The sequence below is a fragment of the Phocoena phocoena genome, chromosome 18, assembly GCF_963924675.1.
Source record: "Phocoena phocoena chromosome 18, mPhoPho1.1, whole genome shotgun sequence".
NCBI lineage: Eukaryota > Metazoa > Chordata > Mammalia > Artiodactyla > Phocoenidae > Phocoena > Phocoena phocoena.
In genome coordinates, this window is record NC_089236.1 from 3,983,995 (window position 1) to 4,002,334 (window position 18,340).

At 48.5% G+C, this 18,340-nt stretch overlaps 1 protein-coding gene across 2 annotated transcripts in view; it reads left to right on the plus strand.

Annotated features, from left to right (window-relative positions):
- ATP8A2 (ATPase phospholipid transporting 8A2) overlaps positions 1-17,139 on the plus strand; it is a 442,872-nt gene extending 425,733 nt beyond the window's left edge. For both annotated transcript variants that reach the window (XM_065895899.1, XM_065895900.1), the window contains 2 exons: positions 5,732-5,823; positions 17,042-17,139. In XM_065895899.1, the coding sequence (XP_065751971.1) occupies positions 5,732-5,823; positions 17,042-17,139 (190 nt within the window). The remainder of the gene's footprint in view (positions 1-5,731; positions 5,824-17,041) is intronic.
- Positions 17,140-18,340: the final 1,201 nt, after the last annotated feature.

An 18,340-nucleotide genomic window follows, 5' to 3' on the forward strand; every position in this document is an offset into this window, starting at 1 on the left:
TTCAGGTGATGGGAGGGAATTTACCTCCAATGCAGGACCCACTCCTTCTCCTGTTTTTTATTTTTTTTAATTTTATTGAAGTATAGCTGATTTACAGTGTTGTGTTAAATTCAGTTACACATATATACATTCTTTTTCAGTCTTTTCCATCATGGTTTATCACAGGATACTGAATGTACTTCCCTGTGCTCGAGTAGGACCTTGTTGTTTATCCATCCTGTGTATAAGAGTTACTGTTTTAAAGAGTATACAGTTCAGGGGCGTTTAGTACCTTCATGATGATGTGCGATCGTCACCCCTGTCTAGTTCCAGAACATTTTCGTCTCCCTGAAAGGAAACCTCGGATGCTTTGAGCGTCCCCGGGATGCCCTGTGCTCCCCGGGAACCAATGCTCGTTCTCTGTGATTTGCCTGTTCCAGGCATTTCATATGAATGGAACCGTGCAAGACGCAGCCTACGGCGTTGGCTTCTTTCACTCACCGTGAGGTTCTCAAGGTTTCTCCGTGTTGTGCATGTGTCATACTCTGTTCCTTTTTGTGGCTGAATAATCTTCCATCGTATGGACAGACCACACTTTATCCATTCAGCAATTGATGTCTGGATTGTTTTCATCTTTTGGCTATTGTGAATAATGCTGCTCTCGATGTTGGTGTACAAGTGTCTGAGTCCATTTTCAGTTCTTTTGGCTAATGTGACCTAGGAGTGGAATTGCTAGGTGAGACAGTAATTCCATGTTGAAGTTAGTGAAGAACAATGGCTGCACCACTTTACAGACCCACCAGTAACGTGCTAGGGTTCCAGTTTCTCCACATCCTCTCCAATACCTGTTATTATCTGTTCTTGTTTCACTTATAGCCATCCTAGTAGATGTTAAGTGCGATTTCTTTGTGGTTTTGACCCGCATTTCCCTAATGACTAATGATGTTGAATATCTTTTCATGTGCTTGTTGGCCGTTGTGTTTCTTCTTCGGATAATGTATCCAAATCCTTTGCCTGTTTTTGATTTGGTTTGTCCATCTTTTATGCTGTTGAATTGTTGGGATTATTGATATATTCTGGACTCTAGACCGTTACCAGCTATATGATTTGTAAATACTTTCATTTTATGGTTGTCTTTTCCCTTTTTAAAAAATTTTTATTGGAGTGTAGATTTACAGTGGTGTGTTACAGGTGTACAGCAAAGTGAATCAGTTGTACATATATACATATCCATTCGTTTTCAGATTCTTTTCCCATATAGGTTATTACAGAATATTGAGTAGAGTTCCCTGTGCCATACCAATAAGTCCTTGTTAGTTACCTGTTTTATATATGGTAGTGTGTATATGTCAATCCCCAGCTCCTATCACCTCCCCCCATGTTTCCCCTTTGGTGACCGTAAGTTTGATTTCGAGATCTGTGAGTCTGTTTCTGTTTTGTAAATAAGTTCATTTGTATCATTTTTATTAGATTCCACATGTAAGTGATAGCATATGATATTTGTCTTTCTCTGGCTTACTTCACTTAGCATGGTAATCTCCAGGTCCATGCATGTTGCTGCAAATGGCATTATTTCGTTCCTCTTTTATGGCTGAGTATATTCCACTGTGTATATGTACCAATCATAATCCCTTCCTCTGTCGATGGACACTTAGGTTGCTTCCATGTCTTGGCTACTGTAAACATTGCTGCAATGAACACTGGTGCGTATGTATCTTTTCGAATTATGGTTTTCTTCAGATATATGCCCAGGAGTGGGATTGCTAGATCAAGTGGTAGTTCTATATTTAGTTTTTTTAAGGAACCTCCATACTGCCCTCCATAATGGTTGTACGAATTTACATTCCTACTGGCAGTTCTCCACACCCTCTCCAGCATGTACTGTTTCTAGATTTTTTAATGAGGGCCATTCTGACCAGTGTGAGGTGAAATCTCATTGTGGTTTTGATTTGTATTTCCCTAATAATTAGCGATGTTGAGCATCTTTTCATGTGCTTTTTGGACATCTGTCTTCTTTGGAGAAATGTCTGTTTAGGTGTTCTGCCCATTTTTCTTTTAACATCTTTATTGGAGTATAATTGCTTTACTGCCCATTTTTGGATTAGGTTGTTCACTTTCTTGATAATGTCTTGATTCACAAAGGTTTTTGATGAAGTCCGATTTATCTATTCTTTCCTTTTGTTGCCTATGCTTTGAGTGTCATATCTAAGAAACATCGCCAAATTCAAGGTCATAAACATTTAGCTCTTATATTTTGGGTCTTTGATCCATTTTGAGCTACTTTTTGTATGTGATTGCAGGTAAGGGTCAACCTCATTCTTTTGAGTGTGGAAATCCAGTTACTCCAGACCCACATGCTGAACAGACTTTCCTCTCCTTATGAATGGTCTGGGTACCCTAGCCAAAAGTCAGCTGACCATAGACGTATGACTCTTAACTACATTACAGTGACTTATATGTGTATCCTGATGCCAGTACCACACTATTTTCATTACTGTGGTTTTATATTAACTCTTGAAATAAGTTAGTATAAGTCCTATAACTGTGGTGTTCCTTTTCCAGGATTGTTTTGGCTATCTGGGGCCCCTTGTAATTCCCTATGAATCATAGGATAAATGTTTGTTTCTGCAAAGAAAAAGACTGTTGGAATCTTGCCTAATTGCTTTAGTTAGCACTTCTAGTAAACTTCTTGAGTAGAAGTGGTAAAAGCAGACATCCTTGTCTTGATCATAAAGTTTTCAGTCTTTCACCATTGAGTATGTTGTCAGTTGTGGGTTTTTCATAAATGCTCTGTTATGTGGAAGAACTTCCCTTCCCGTCTTAGTTTGCTGAGTATTTTTATTAGGAAAGGGTGTTGGATTTTGTCAGATGATCTTTCTGTGTTAATTTAGATGATCATTGATATTCTTCCTTCATTCTATTAATGTATTATATTAATTGCTTTTTGTATGTTGAATCACCCTTGCATTACTGGGATAAATCCCATTTGGTAAGGTTGTGTAATCCTTTCATTATACTGCTGAATTCGGTTTGTAGTATTTTGTCAAGAGTTCTCGTTTATAAACCCAAATTTCATTTCCCTGTGCTAATCCGTACTCCTTTTTTCTTTTCTTCTCATTAACCAGAATTAACCAAAGTAAATAGCTGACTGTGTTTCTTCACTTTTTCCTATGTCTTTGTGAGTAGATGGCTTTCAAACCATCTTTAGATAATAGAATGCTATAAATGGTAAATGTTATGGTAAATGTTATTACCCCTTTCTAGCTTCAACTTTTCCCACACTCGCAGGACACAGTACAAGTGGAGGCCGTGTCTGAGTGTGTGCAAGTTGTAATAGCCATGTACCTTGATTAACTCACGTGGGTGAAGACGTGAGTAGCCATGTACCTTGATTAACTCACGTGGGTGCCTTGTGATGCCCAGATTCTCTGGAGACGGTGATTAACACAGGGAAGAGGTAGCTGCCCTGTGTACCCCACCCCCACCCCAGCTCTGTCCTGCGCCAGCAGGGGACCTGCACTCGCGTGTGGACAGCCCAGTCCACACATCCCGCGCTACAACCACCCGCCTCAGAGCGTGGACCCTGGCCGTGTGGTGTACTTCTAGGGATATGGAGCTAGCAAGGGGGTCAGGTTGGCCTTGGATGCCAGCTTGGGCCTTACTGGGCAGGGACTTCTAAGGTCTCGCATACTTGGGCTGGGGGCAGGTGTGGGCTCTTGGTGGACATGTCCCCCTCCCCACATGGGAGGAAGGGCTGCAGGACACAGCAGGGTCAAAGGGTGGTGCCGTCGTTGGCTAAAGCTGAGCGGGTTGGTGGATGTTCTCTGCGCTAGTTTCTGTGTTTGAATGTTTCATTATAAAAAAGAGAGAAAAGCATACGCCATCCCGCACAGAAATGAGAGACGTCTGCCCAGCACAGTGCCCTGTGCCCTTCGTCTTTGGCGAGGCCGAGGCTGTTCCTCGGCCGCCCAGCTAGAGACCAGGATGCTTGATTTCAGAGAGCCCTTCCCGTCCGTGGCCCTGTGAGGTTCTCACGAGCCCCAGCACGAGGAGGACCTTCTGGACCTGAAACGTCAGAAGGGCCAGGAGAGGCAGGGTGGAGCGCCCAGTCTGTCCCTCAGTTCCTGGGGAGATACGCCTTCATCTCACCAGGGTCCCAGCGGGGAGGGCCTCAGGGAGCCCCTCTCAGCTGGGCTCGGAGCTGCCTGGCAGTGCCTTCTGTGCAGGAACCGTGGCCGGTGCGGGTCACACAGCTGAGAGCAGCCAGCACGGGCGCTGCGGACGTCCGGCGGCCACAGGAGGACCGCGCGTCTGCTCATGCCTGTGGCCCAGGGCGGTTAAGGTGGCCCCTGGAAGGAAAGATGAGAGAGAAGGGAGAAGCAGTGTGAGGGGACAGAAAAAGTGTGTGTTCTCATCAGCCACCTTCCCAAGGTGGGTAGGCTGATCACCTGAGCTGAGCTGGTGCTGAATTAAACCTTGTTCTTTCAGCCAAGATGATCAGAAACTGCTCTCTTGCAGAAACCCAAGAGCACAGTGAACTTCAGCTCATAGGACTGTTGAGAGTAGCCGGGCCCTGCTCCCCCTGCAAAGGCCCTTGGGGGAGCGTGAAGTGGACCCTGGGCTCAGGCCTGGATGGGCTGGGGGGAGGGGCTTTGGACCACAAGCAACTTCGCGCCCTCAAGTTCCCAGACAGCAGACTGGGGATGTACGCGTTGCCGTGGCAGAGTGCTGCACAGCAGGTGGTTGAAACAACAGAGGTGTATTTTCCCACGGTTCTGGAGGTCAGAAGTCCCAGAGCAAAGGTGTTCCAGGGCTGGTTCCTTCCGAGGCCTCCCTCCTCTGCTTGCAGGTGAAGGCCGTCTTCTCCCCGTGTTCTCACATGGCCATCCCTCAGTGTGTGTGTCTTAATCCCCCCTCCTAAGAACCCCAGTTAGCTTGGATTAGGGCCACCCCGATGACCTCATGTGACCTTTAAAGGCCTCATCTTGTAATCCAGCCCCATCCTGAGACCCTGGTTAGGGCTCCTGCAGGTGCAGTCTGGAGGGCTACAGTTCAGCCGTCACAGAGTGTGCCGGCCAACGCTGTACACCGCAGTCTGTTGGGGGCAAGCCCGGTGACACCCCGGCAGCAGGAAATCGGGGCCATTCTCGAGCATTTCCCAACCCCCCACCTTTGGTTGGTCGCAAAGCCCAGCTGTCCTCTAGGGAGAACCTCCGTGTTGCCCCAGAGCCGCGGCAGCCTTGGAGAAGGACCATTTCAGGAGAGGCAGGAAGCACGCCTAATCCTTGTGTTTTCAAAGAAAACTGACCTTGGTTTTCATTGTGGTTCAAAATAAGCATCAGGTTCTGCAGAGGCAGCTGTCTCTGGCCGGGTCCTGGGGCACCCAGGCGAGGCTCCAGGCCGGGGGGGCAGGTGGAATGGAAGCTTTCCGCTCACCGGAGCAACAGCTCACTCCTTGCCCCGGAGGCAGGGGCCCTGGTCCCCTTCCGTCAGGAGGCAGGCGGGGCTCCGAGGGTCGTGTAGGGACGGGGTGCACGCAGAGCGGGTTTTCAGAGGAGGGAGCCGCTCTCGAGGCATCCAGGCAGCATCTAATGTAAATAGAGGGGCAGTTGGCGAAACGGGACGTTCTCCTTGACGTGGGGCAGCCTTTCCCAGGTCTGTTTCACGTTACGACCTGAAGCCATTCTTTCTCTGAGCACCTTCGAGAGGCGTCCTCGTGGCCGGAGACTGACCATGTGTGATGTGCCCCCAGGACCAACGAGCGAGACCGGCTGCTCAAGAGGCTGGGCAGGAAGACGCCGCCCACCCACTTCCGGGGCGGTTCCCTCCAGCAGTCAGTGCCACGTGAGTAGCCCGCCGGCACGTGGTGTGGACCACTGCCAGGCTCTACACCCAGAAGTGGAAATGGGGTATCTGGCCCCAGGCAGGTACACCCGGTGGGTAGGCGATTCCCCGGGATCCAGTCAAATGTCTGAATGACACGACCCGTAAACTTCAGATCTGATGTGGTTCAGCTCCTGGGGCAGCCTCCCCATCAGATTCTTTCTAAGATGGAAGTGATGCTCCTTTTACGTGGCTCCCCCCAAAGCAGCCCTACGCTACTGGCATGTTAATCACAACAATGGCAATCACTGGGGAAGAGTCCCTGTGGTCTTCCCAGGAAGGCTGTGCCCCGCGCCACCCCTGCAGCTGGAGGCCAGGCCCCGTTTCTGCCAAGCAGGGTCTGTGGGGATGCGTCAGAGCCCAGAGGAGCGGGGTGGGGGTGGGGGGCGGGGAAACGCCAGATGGAGCTCGAGGAAGGGATGGGCTCACCTGCAATCCAGCCCCTGGGCTGCCGGGCAGGCGAGGGTGCTGCAGCCGAGTGCAGGTGCCCCTGTGCGGGCAGCCTCCCTTCCCCAGCTGAGGCCCTGGTTCCTGCCTCTGAATCCTGCCTCGTCCCCGCCTGCACTGCCATCTCTTCAACTGACGCCCCACTTCTGCTCTCCTTTCTCTCCCTGAGTTTAGACGGAAACAAGGGGTAGAAAGTGAAGCATCACTGCATCCTTAGGACAGGTACTTGAGGATCTCTGCCCCGCTCAGCTGAGCTCCATCCCCCCACGGTGAACACATCTTTGCAGACTTTCTCAACAGAGGGAAGGAAAGGAACAGGTGGGGACGTCACGGCCGTCGGTGACCGCCCCCGCCTGGACATCCCCGTGGGAGAAGGGGCTGCAGTAGCTCCCAGCAGGGCCCACATGCCCCGCATTCTCTGAGGCTTCTCTGCCCCAAGACACCTGGCCAAGAGCCTCAGGTGGGCACATTAAGTGGCCCCGCAGAGCCCGGGCCCCAGCCACGGCCTCTGATCCTCGAGAGAGATTGAGTCCAGAGGAGGCTGGGTCCCAGCCACGAGGTCCGGGGCTCCACCTCAGAGCCGGGCTGCCTGCAGTCCCGTCCCAGCTCTGCCACTTTGTGACCTTAGGTAAGTTAACCCCTCTGTTCCTACACCTGTAGAACAGATGACGTGAGAACCTCCCTGGGGTTATTGGGAGGATTCACTGAGATTGTACACATAAAGTGCCTGGAACAGAGCCTGACCGCGTGGAGTCCAAATGTTAGGTATTACTTGTTTTTTCTGCCACAAATTGAATAACTTTAGGCCACTTACATATTCCTCTAAACGTCTGTTTTCTCCTCTGAGGAGAAAAACAGAATGATCTGCATCTTACACAGCCTGTGAGGCTTCCCGGTGACGGGCACAGAGAACGCGAGGACTGGTTCCCTAAACGCAGGGCTCGCGCCATGCAGCGTCCACCCAGAGAAAGAGCAGACATGGAGAGCAAAAGCGGCACGAGAGCTTTCGTGGGAGTGCCGTAAAGGGTCTTAAAACTACTACAATACGTTTTATGAACTCCCAGTATTTTGAAGGACCAAACCAAAATTCTGATCAACAAATACTAAAAATAGGCAAGACGCTAAAATCACACCACATTTTAAAGGCACTCAGCAACTAGGAGTAGGACCCTAATGGATCCCAGGGTATTTCAGTCACGGACCACCAGAGAAGGCCATCAAGCATCGGGAGGGGCTCCAGGCCTCTGCTCGTCTCCGGCCTCAGTCTTCCGGAAGGAAAAGCCCTAGTCTTGGAGCACTTGTTCTGATGGACCACCCGCACACAGGACTAGCAACCGAGCTCATTGTTTCCTACACAGTCTAATTTCCTTACCATCCACACAGTGTTCCCAATTTCCCAATTGCTATTAGGAGTCTGTTCCCAGACAGAAAATAGCTACTTTCATCAAGATGTTATGAGAGCTCAGATTCAAAAAAACGCTATTTCAGGGAAGTTTTATTCCAAAATAATGAAAAAAAAAATGACATGATTTTATGGACTTCACCATGTGTTCTACCAGAGGAAGACAAAACAAATAAGAAACGCAACCTGCCCTTCCACCTACCCGAATTCTATCCCCGGATCCTGGCCATGGCTGAGCATTTAGGAAGGTCTGGTCCATTGAGTGCTTGCTCCAGGCCCCCATCATTCCTTCCTGGCTGTCAGGACTTCCTGAAGATGAATGACTGTGGGAAATGCTGAGAGCCAGGGACTCCCTCTGAGTTTGGATGCAAATAATGACAGTTAAACGTCCATCAGGCAAGAGCTAGTGATTGGATGGGGTTTCTTTGTCAGGCTGGGCAGGCAGAGGCTGGCTGGGTGATTATGGTCCCTGCTGTCCTGCTCTAACCCCTATCAGGCTTTGTTTCTAAAGAGGAAAATATTTATCTGAATCACAGAGACGCTCGTGCTCCCAGGACCACCCTATCAGGCCACTCTCCTTTTTTTTTTTTCTTTTCCCGGACGCGCAGGCTCAGCGGCCATGGCTCACGGGCCCAGCCGCTCCGCGGCATGTGGGATCTTCCCGGACCGGGGCACGAACCCGCGTCCCCTGCATCAGCAGGCGGACTCTCAACCACTGCGCCACCAGGGAAGTCCTCCTTTCTTTCTTGAATTCAAAGTCCACTTAAGCTCAGTAGAGACTAAGAACATCCTGGTACCCATTTTGGAAACATGATGGTGGATGCACCCAGGGGAGCTGGTGGAGAAGCCCTCTGGTAGTGACCTCTGGGCACTCTGCTGACCCTGGGAGAAAAGATTTGCTATCGAACCAGAAGCTTCCCTCTGCTGTCCCTTAGGACAGATGCCTAGAAACCCTTCCCACTCCAGAGGGGCTGAGTTAGTTATCCCACTGGACGGCCCTTGTGCCCATGACACAAACAGGGGCTGTGGAGAGCACTGCAGCTGGCTTCCCGCAGGTACAGGTGGATCTGAGTGGAAAACAACGAATAAATGAAGACAGGGCTGCTGCCCCTTCCACTTGAACACGGGTAGACAATTCCAGATGCTTTTCCCAAAAGGACAGTCCCAAACAATGTTCATGTTTACGTCTCAGCAAGTCCCCTTCATTCCTTCCCCTGCCCCCCACCCCCCAAAAAAACCACATTAAAAGGCAGGTAGCAACTGCTCTGTTTGGGATGACTGTCAAGACAGGCTCCTTCGTCCCTGGCCTGGAGTAGAGGCCGCCCCTGGCCTGGAGTAGAGGCCGCCTCTCTGGGCGCCAAGGGTAGAATTAGCCCCAACCACAGGAGAGGGCTCTGTGGCCTGGGCATCGCCAGCCAAGGAACCATGCTGGCGTCCATGTGGCGGATAGGAGCTGGGAGGACCTGGGCCTGGCCCAGCCCAGCCCATTCATTTTACAGAAAAGTAAACCAAGAAGACGGAGAGCTTCAAGGGCCCCGGTTCTGTGGCCAAGTCACAGCCAAGCGAGGATTGGAACGAGCGCTTCTCACTGGCGCCCTCGGCCCTGGGCTCAGCTCTACCGTGAAAGCAGGGCAGGGGGATGACCAGCTAGGGACAGAGAGCCCCGCGGTCACCTACCTCCCTGGGGAGGGAAGAGCTACACAGTGTCCCCATCTCTCGGGGTCAGGGCCCCTTCTGCAGGGAAGCGTCCCCCTGGGTGGCAGGCCCACCACCCAGCAGCATGGGGGATCCGAGGACAGCGCTGGGGCCAGCTCGGGAAACAACCGATCTGCCTAGAAACATCCCCTTCAGGAGACTGGAAGGTGGGTGCTGTCCAGAGCCCAGGGAGAGGCAGCTGGTCTGGTACGTCGTGGCAGCCAAGACACAGCACAAAGAGCACGCTGGGGCCGGACACAGGGCTGCAGTGCCCACAGCCACACAGGTTTCAGGAGGTTTCCTCGCCCACCGTCACCTCGACCCACAGCTCAGAGGTGAGAGGAGGCATTTCCTCTTCAGGTCCCAGGAAGCACCCGAGGCTGGGAGACCCAGCACAGCCTCCTTGTAGGAAGCAGTGGGCCATGAGGAAGCCCAGGAGTGCCAGGGCCACCCAGGGCAGGATGAGCCGCCTGCCTGCACCGGCTGCAGGGGCTCACACTGCCCTCGGGCTGCTGTCCCAGGGTGGGGCCTTTGGGTTGGTGGGTTTGGTCTATGTTAGAAATGCAGGTGAGCAGCTCTACCGACGCCCCATGGGGGCACCTGTGTTCTCACTCTGCTTTCACTCCCACCTGCTCCCTGCTGCCCAGCCGTGTCCTCAGTGGCTCCCAGGCCACCTCTGCAGCTCAGCCCACACCTCCTGCCTCCCACGGTGGCCCTCCTGAGCCCCGGGGTCCTCTCAGGCTGAAAGGCATGCTCTCGGGAAGAGCTGGCCAGCCAGCCCTGGGGAGGATGGAGACTTGGTTTACAGTGTGATCAGAGCAGGAAGTCACTTCCTCTCCTCCATCCCACGAGGACTTTTTTAGACATTGCTACTGTATGTCTTTATAGTCCAGAAACTTTCCTTTTTAAGCCAAATGTCTGAGTAAAGTAAGAATCCAGGACTAAGGGTCACAAGATGGCAGAGTAGGAGGACATGAGCTCACCTCTTCTTATAGAAACACCAAAATCACAACTAACTGCTGGACAATATCAACAGAAAAACGCTGCAACCTACCAAAAAAGACACCGCCACAACGAGACAGTAGGAGGGGAGCAATCTTGATAAAATCAAATACCATACCCACCCGATAGGCAACCCACAAACTGGAAAATAATTATACCACAAGTTCTCCCACAGGAGTGAAAGTGCTGAACCTGAGAAAATATTTGAAGAGCAAATAGCTGAAAACTTCCCTCACATGGGAAAGGAAACAGTCACCCAAGTCCAGGAGGCACAGAGAGTCCTAGGGACAATAAAACCAAGGAGGAACATGCCAAGACACAAACTGACAAAAACAAAAGACAAAGAAAAAAAAAAAGCAGCAAGAGAAAAGCAACAAGTAATGTACAAGGGAACTCTCCTCCCCTAAGGTTATATGCTGATTTCTCAACAGAAACTCTGCAGGCCAGAAGGGAGTGGCATGATATATTTAAAGTGATCAGAGGCAAGAAACTACAACCAAGATTACTCTACCCAGCAGGGCTCCATTCAGATTTGATAGAGAAATCAAAAGCTCTACAGACACGTAAAAGCTAAGAGAATGCAGCACCACCAGGCCAGCTTTGCAACAAACGCTAAGGGAACCTCTCTAGGAAGCAAAGAAAAGGCCACAACTAGAAACAAGAAAATTATGAACGGAACAGCTCACCAGTAAAGGCAGACATACAGTAGAGGTAAGAAACTGTCTGCACACAAATATGATATCAAAACCAGCAGTCATGAGAAGAGGAGAGCACAAATGCAGGATATTGGAAATGCGTTTGAAATTAAAAGACCAGCAATTTAAAACAATCTTGTTTACACACAGACTGCTATATCAAAACCTCATGGTAACTGCAAACCAAAAACCTACAATAGATACACAACAAAGGAAAGGGAATCCAAACACAACACTAAAGTTAAAGGTAGTCATCAAATCACAAGATAACAGAAGAGGAAGGGAAGAAAAAAGACCTGCAAAAACAGATCCAAAACAATTAACAAAATGGCAGTAAGAACATACATATCAATAATTACCTTAAAGGTAAATGGATTAAACACTCCAACCAAAAGACACAGGCTGGGTGAATGGATACAAAAACAAGACCCATACATACGCTGTCTACAGGAAGCCCACTTCAGATCTAGGGACACGTACAGACTGAAAGCGAGGGGATGGAAAAAGACGTTCCATGCAAGTGGAAATCAAAAGAAAGCTGGAGGAGCAATACTCGTATCAGACAAAATAGACTTTAAAATAAAGACTGTTACAAGAGACAAAGAAGGACACTACACATTGATCAAAGGATCTATCCAAGAAGAAGACAGAACAATTGTAAATATATATGCACCCAACATAGGGTCACCTCAACATACAAGGCAAATACTAACTGCCATAAAAGGAGAAATCAACAGTAACACAGTAATAGCGGAGTAATAGCGGGGGACTTTAGCACCCCACGTTCATCAATGAACAGATCAGACAGAAAGTCAAAAAGGAAACACAGGCCTTAAATGACACATTAGACCAGATGGACTTAATTGATATTTATAGAGCATTCCATCCAAAAGCAGCAGAATACACATTATTCTCAAGTGCACATGGAACATTCTCCAGAACTGATCACATGCTGGGCCACAAAGCAAGCCTCGGTAAATTTAAGAAAACTGAAATCATATCAAGCATCTTTTCCGACCACACCACTATGAGATTAGAAATAAACTACAAGGAAAAAAACTATAAAAAACACAAACACGTGGAGGCTAAATAATATACTACTAAACAACCAATGGATCACTGAAGAAACAAAAGAGGAAATCAAAAAATATCTAGAGACAAATGAAAATGAAAGCACAATGATCCAAAACCTATGGGACACGGCAAAGGCAGTCCTAAGTGGGAAGTTTATTGCAATTACAATCTTACCTCAGGAAACAAGAAAAATCTCAAATAAACAACCTAACCTTATACCTAAAGCAACTAGAGAAAGAACAAACAAAAACCCAAAGTTAGCAGAAGGAAAAAAATTATAAAGATCAGAACAGAAATAAATGAAATGGAGACAAGGGGCTCCCCTGGTGGCGCAGTGATTGAGAGTTTGCCTGCCGGTGCAGGGGACACAGGTTCGTGCCCCGGTCCGGGAAGATCCTGCATGCCGTGGTGCGGCTGGGCCCGTGAGCCATGGCCGCTGAGCCTGCGCGTCCGGAGCCTGTGCTCTGCAACAGGAGAGGCCACAGCAGTGAGAGGCCCGTATACCGCCAAAAAAAAAAAAAAAAAAAAAGGAGACCAAAAAAACAATAGAAAAGATCAATGAAACTAAAAGCTGGTTCTTTGAAAAGATAAAATTGATAAACCTTTAGACCCATCAAGAAGAAGAGGGAGAGGGCTCAAATCAATAAAAATCAGAAAGGAAAAAGAAGTTACAACAGGCACCACAGAAACAAAGGATCATAAGACTACGACAAGCAACTGTATGCCAATAAAATGGACAACCTGGAAGAAATGGGCAAATTCTTGGAAAGGTACAATCTCCCGAAAGGTACAACCAGGAAGAAATAGAAAATATGAACAGACCAATCACAAGTACTGAAATTGAAACTGTAATTAAAAAAACTCCCAGCAAACAAAAGTTGAGGACCAAATGGCTTCACAGGTGAATCCTATCAAACATTTAGAAAAGAGTCAATACCTATTCTTCTGAAACTATTCCAATTGCAGAGGAATGAAAACTCCCAAACTCATTCTATGAGGCCACCATCACCCTGATACCAAAACCTTATCAAGATACCACAAAACAAGAAAATTACAGGCCAATATCACTGATGAACATACACAAAAATCCTCAACAAACTACTAGCAATCCAAATCCAACAATGCATTAAAAGGATCATACACCATGATCAAGTGGGATTTATCCCAGGGATGCAAGGATTTTTCATTACCCACAAATCAATCAGTGTGATACATCACATCAATAAACTGAAGAATAAAAAGCATACAATCATCTCATAGATGCAGAAAAATCTTCTGACAAAATTCAGCACCCATTTATGATAAAAACTCTCCAGAAAGTGGGCAAAGAGGGAACCTCCCTCAACATAATAAAGGCCATATACGACAAACCCACAGCTAACATCATACTCAATGGTGAAAAGGTGAAAGCATTTCCTCTAAGATCAGGAACAAGACATGGATGTCCAGTCTCACCACTTTTATTCAACATAGTTTTGGAAGTCCTAGCCATGGCAATCAGAGAAGAAAAGGAAATGAAGGTAATCCAAATTGGAAAAGAAGTAAAACCGTCACTGTTTGCAGATGACATGATACCACTGGGTTGGCCAAAAACTTCGTTTGGGTGTTTTCAATAACATTCTATGGAAAGACCCAAACGAATTTTTTGGCAAACCCAATACATATAGAAAATCCTAAAGATGCAACCAGAAAATTACTAGAGTTCATCAATGAATTTAGTAAAGTTGCAAGAAAAATTAAAGAAACAATCCCATTTACCATCACATCAAAAAGAATAAAATGCCAAAAGTAAACCTACCTAAGGAGGCAAAAGACCTGTACTCCAAAAACTGTAAGAAGAAAGAAATCGAAGATGACACAAACAGATGGAAAGATATACCATGTTCTTGGATTGGGGGAATCAATATTGTTAAAACGACTATACTACCCAAGGCAATCTACAGATTCAGTGCAACCTCCATCAAATTACCAGTGGCATTTTGCACAGAACTAGAACAAAAGAGTCTTAAAATTTCTATGGAGACACAAAAGACCCCAAATAGCCAAAGCAATCTTGAGAAAGAAAAACAGAGCTGGAGGGATCAGGCTCCCTGACTTCAGACTATACTACAAAGCTACAATCATCAAAAGGGTGTGGTACTAGCACAGAGATAGAAATATAGATCAATGGAACAGGACAGAAAGCCCAGAGATAAACCCACGCATCTACGGTCAATTAATCTACGACAAAGGAGGCAAGACTACACAATAGAGAAGACAGTCTCTTCAATAAATGGTACTGGGAAAACTGGACAGCTACATGCAAAAAAAAAAAGTTAGAACATTTTTTAACACCATACACAAAAATAAACTCAAAACGGATTAAAGAGCTAAATATAAGACCAGATACCATAAACTTCTTAGAAGAAAACATAGGCAGAACACTCTTTGATATAAATCACATCAGGTTTTGGGGGGGGTTTTTTTGCGGTACACGGGCCTCTCACTGTTGTGGCCTCTCCTGGTGCAGAGCACAGGCTCTGGACGCGCAGGCTCAGCGGCCACGGCTCACGGGCCCAGCCGCTCCGCGGCATGTGGGATCTTCCCGGACCAGGGCACGAACCCGTGTCCCCTGCATCGGCAGGCGGACTCTCAACCACTGCACCACTAGGGAAGCCCCATCAGTGTCTTTTTTTGATACATCTCCTAGAGTAATGGAAATAAAAACGAAAATAAACCAACGGGACCTAATTAAACTCAAAAGCTTTTGACAGCAAAGGAAACCGCAAACAAAACGAAAAGACAACCATCAGAATGGGAGAAAATACTTGCAAATGATGCAACCAACAAGGGATTAATCTCCAAAATTTACAAACAGCTCATATGGCTCAATATCAAAAAAACAAACAACCCAATCAGAAAATGGGTAGAAGACCTAAATAGGCATTTCTTGAAAGAAGACATACACATGGCCAAGAGGCACATGAGAAAATGCTCAACGTTGTTAATTAGAGAAATGCAAATCAAAGCTACAATGAGATATCACCTCACACCAGTCAGAATGGCCATCATGAAAAAAGTCTGCAAACGAGAAATGCTGGAGAGGCTATGGAGAAAAGGGAACCCTCGTACACTGTCGGTGGGAATGTAAGTTGGTGCAGCCACTACGGAGAACAGTGTGGAGGTTCCTTAAGAAGCTAAAAACAGAGCTACCCTATGATCCGGCAATCCCACTCCTGGGCATAATATCTGGAGACATGCACCCCAATGTTCATTGCAGCAATGTTTACAATAGCCAGGTCATGGAAGTAACCTAAATGTCCACTGACAGATGAACGGATAAAGAAAATGTGGTACATATACACAATGGAATATTACAAGGCCATTAAAAGGAATGAAATAATGCCATTTGCAGCAACATGGATGGACCTGGAGATTATCATACTAAGTGAAGAAAGTCAGCCAAAGAAAGACAGATATCACATGATATCACTTATATGCAGGATCTCAAAAACTGGTACAAATGACCTTATTTACAAAACAGAAACAGACTCACAGACTTAGAGAGTGAACTTATGGAACCGGGGGTGAGGGGGTGTAGGGATAGATGAGGAGTTAGGGACTGACACGTACACACTGCTATATTTAAAATAGATAACCAACAAGCACATAGCACAGGGAACTCTGCTCAATACTCTGTAATAACCTACATGGGAAAAGAATTTGAAAAAGAATAGGTACATGTATAACTGTAGCACTTTGCTGTACACCTGAAACTAACACATTGTTAATCAGCTATACTGCAATATATCAATAAAATTAAAAATTTTAGAAAAAGGAATCCAGGACGATACATGGGCAAGATTTCTCTTTTCTTCTCCTTTAAAGGATATGACGAACTAACAGCTCCAGTAACAGTCATAAATATGCACAGACAAAAGGCATGCTGTTGCCTGTGACGTCTTTTGCTCAGAAGGTCTAATCCAGCTGCGGGACGTTTCCGTACCCCGACCCAGAAGGGTCGGCCAACAGAGAGGGACTCCTGCAAATGTCCCTCCTGTGGGAAGGGCCAGTTAGGAGGGACAGCCCTGCCTTGGGCTGTGAATGCCAACCCCGTCTGAGAACCTCAGGACGGAGCTGCAGGAGAGCGCCGGCCCTTGGGCAAGTCATGACATCACCTTGTGCCTCAGTTTCCCCACCTGTGACACGGGAAGAACTCTCACCCATCTCATAGGGCTGTCGGGAGGAGGAACTGAGCTATGTGTGCGTAGTACATACAGCAGTGCCTGAGACACGGAGCATTCGATAACTGTCTGCTATTGTCACCAGCATCATTACTGGAACTGACTGTAAAAACCAGTCCTTCTGTAGCCACTGGGCCAATCATTAAATTCCTCTTGACTTTATCTAGTGATCTTTTTCTTTATTTACCCAAAAGTAAACCCGCAGCAACGTATTATGGTCCAAACCCATGCGATGTCAGTGAGGCAAGCCCCCAGCACTGTGTGCGCTTTGCCAGCCTTTACCATTAGCATGTGTCTATTTACCTACCTGGCATGTTTACTGGCCTGCAGCTTCGGGTGGACTGGGACATTGCCGGCGCAGAATGACTTTGCCTTTCCCCTTGCCCGGTGGTGGGAAAGTGCAGCCGTGGACCGGTGACCCACTGATTACGTTTCACAGGCAGAAATGGGAGGCCAGCCCTGAGCCCTGCCCAGAACCACCCGGCCTCCGCCCACTCTTGGCCACCCGCCCCTTCAAGGGGGTCACGGGTCTCTGGACCCCCATCCAAGGCTGTGGAGGCCAGTGTGCAGAAGCTCGGCTGCAGCCCCCCGAGCAGCCTCTCCTGGTCCCCCTAACCGGCCCCGCTGTGCTCTTCTTCCAGATGGGTACGCCTTCTCGCAAGAGGAGCACGGGGCCATGACTCAGGAAGAAATAGTCCGCGCCTACGACACCACCAAACAGAGACCCAGGAGGAAGTAAGACGTGGTCTCCCGGTGGAGCCTCAGAAAGAGATGGCCTGCTGCACCCAGTGTTCACGCGTGCTTGTCAGAAGAGACGGGTGTCGGTGGCCAAAACACCGGAAACACATCCCGTGGCCTTAGCCCACCCATTTGTTAGTTCCCGATGCCCTCAGAAACCTGGACACGGGCCGCAGGGGAGGCCACCTTCCCCCTTCCCACTCGTCCATCCGCAGTGCTTGGCCTGACTTTCGTGTACGCTGTTCCGAAGCATTCAGCTGTGCCCTGTGAGGTGTGAAATTAAAACCATTATGCTTCACCAGTGTTTCAACATCAGTCCCGGCGGTTCTGGGAGAAGACGGAGTGGGTTTCACGGTGCATGAGAAACCCACCTGGTGGGGCTGCAGTGGGCACGCCGACTTCCTGTGCTGTCAACGCACAGATTCGGTCCGCGGTCAGCGTGTAAACCTCACTGGAGGCAAGCTGCCAGCTTGCTTTGATTCCCCCCTTTGTTTGTATGAAGTTGGCATAAACGTCCTGATTGCAGTGAAATCACAACATAGATGTCTGGGTGGCAAACCTGAGAACGATATTGGAACCTCAGTCACGTTCCCAGCAGGGCGGGCCCGTCGGGGTCCCCATGGTCCCTGCACCCTTGCTGCCCGGGCGCCCCACACTCAGACCTGCTGCATGGCTGTTCCCACGCTTGGTGCATGGTGGCAGCGGGCACCCGCCCAGACCCCTGCCCTCCCTCCTTCTCCCCAGATTCAGATATGGATGCCAGAAACCCCTTCCTCTATAACTAAAGAAACATAGCGATTCGCGTAGATCCTAAGTGTCTGTTCTATCTGCCTCTTTCTGACGACAGGGGAGCCTGCAGGTCAGGGCAATGGTGGAGCCGCTGGGGCCCTGCCCGCCTTGGTCAGGCTCTCAGAACTCATTTCCCGGCCTCCAGACCCCTGGACCTGGGCACCTGCTTAAATTAGAACCCACGCTTGTTCCCTTGGGAGCTCAGAGCACATTTTGCCTTTTGAGTGAATTTATAGCACATCATCCCAACGAAGGCGCACACCTGTCGCTCCGGAATCTGAGCCGATGAGTAACCCAGTGGGGAGAGGGAGGGCCCCCGAGGCTGCTGAGGAAGACGACCGTTGGAGGGAAGCAAGGGCACGGAGACACTCTTCCTGCAAATCTCAGTAGAAATTTCTGAAATCAAGCCCTGA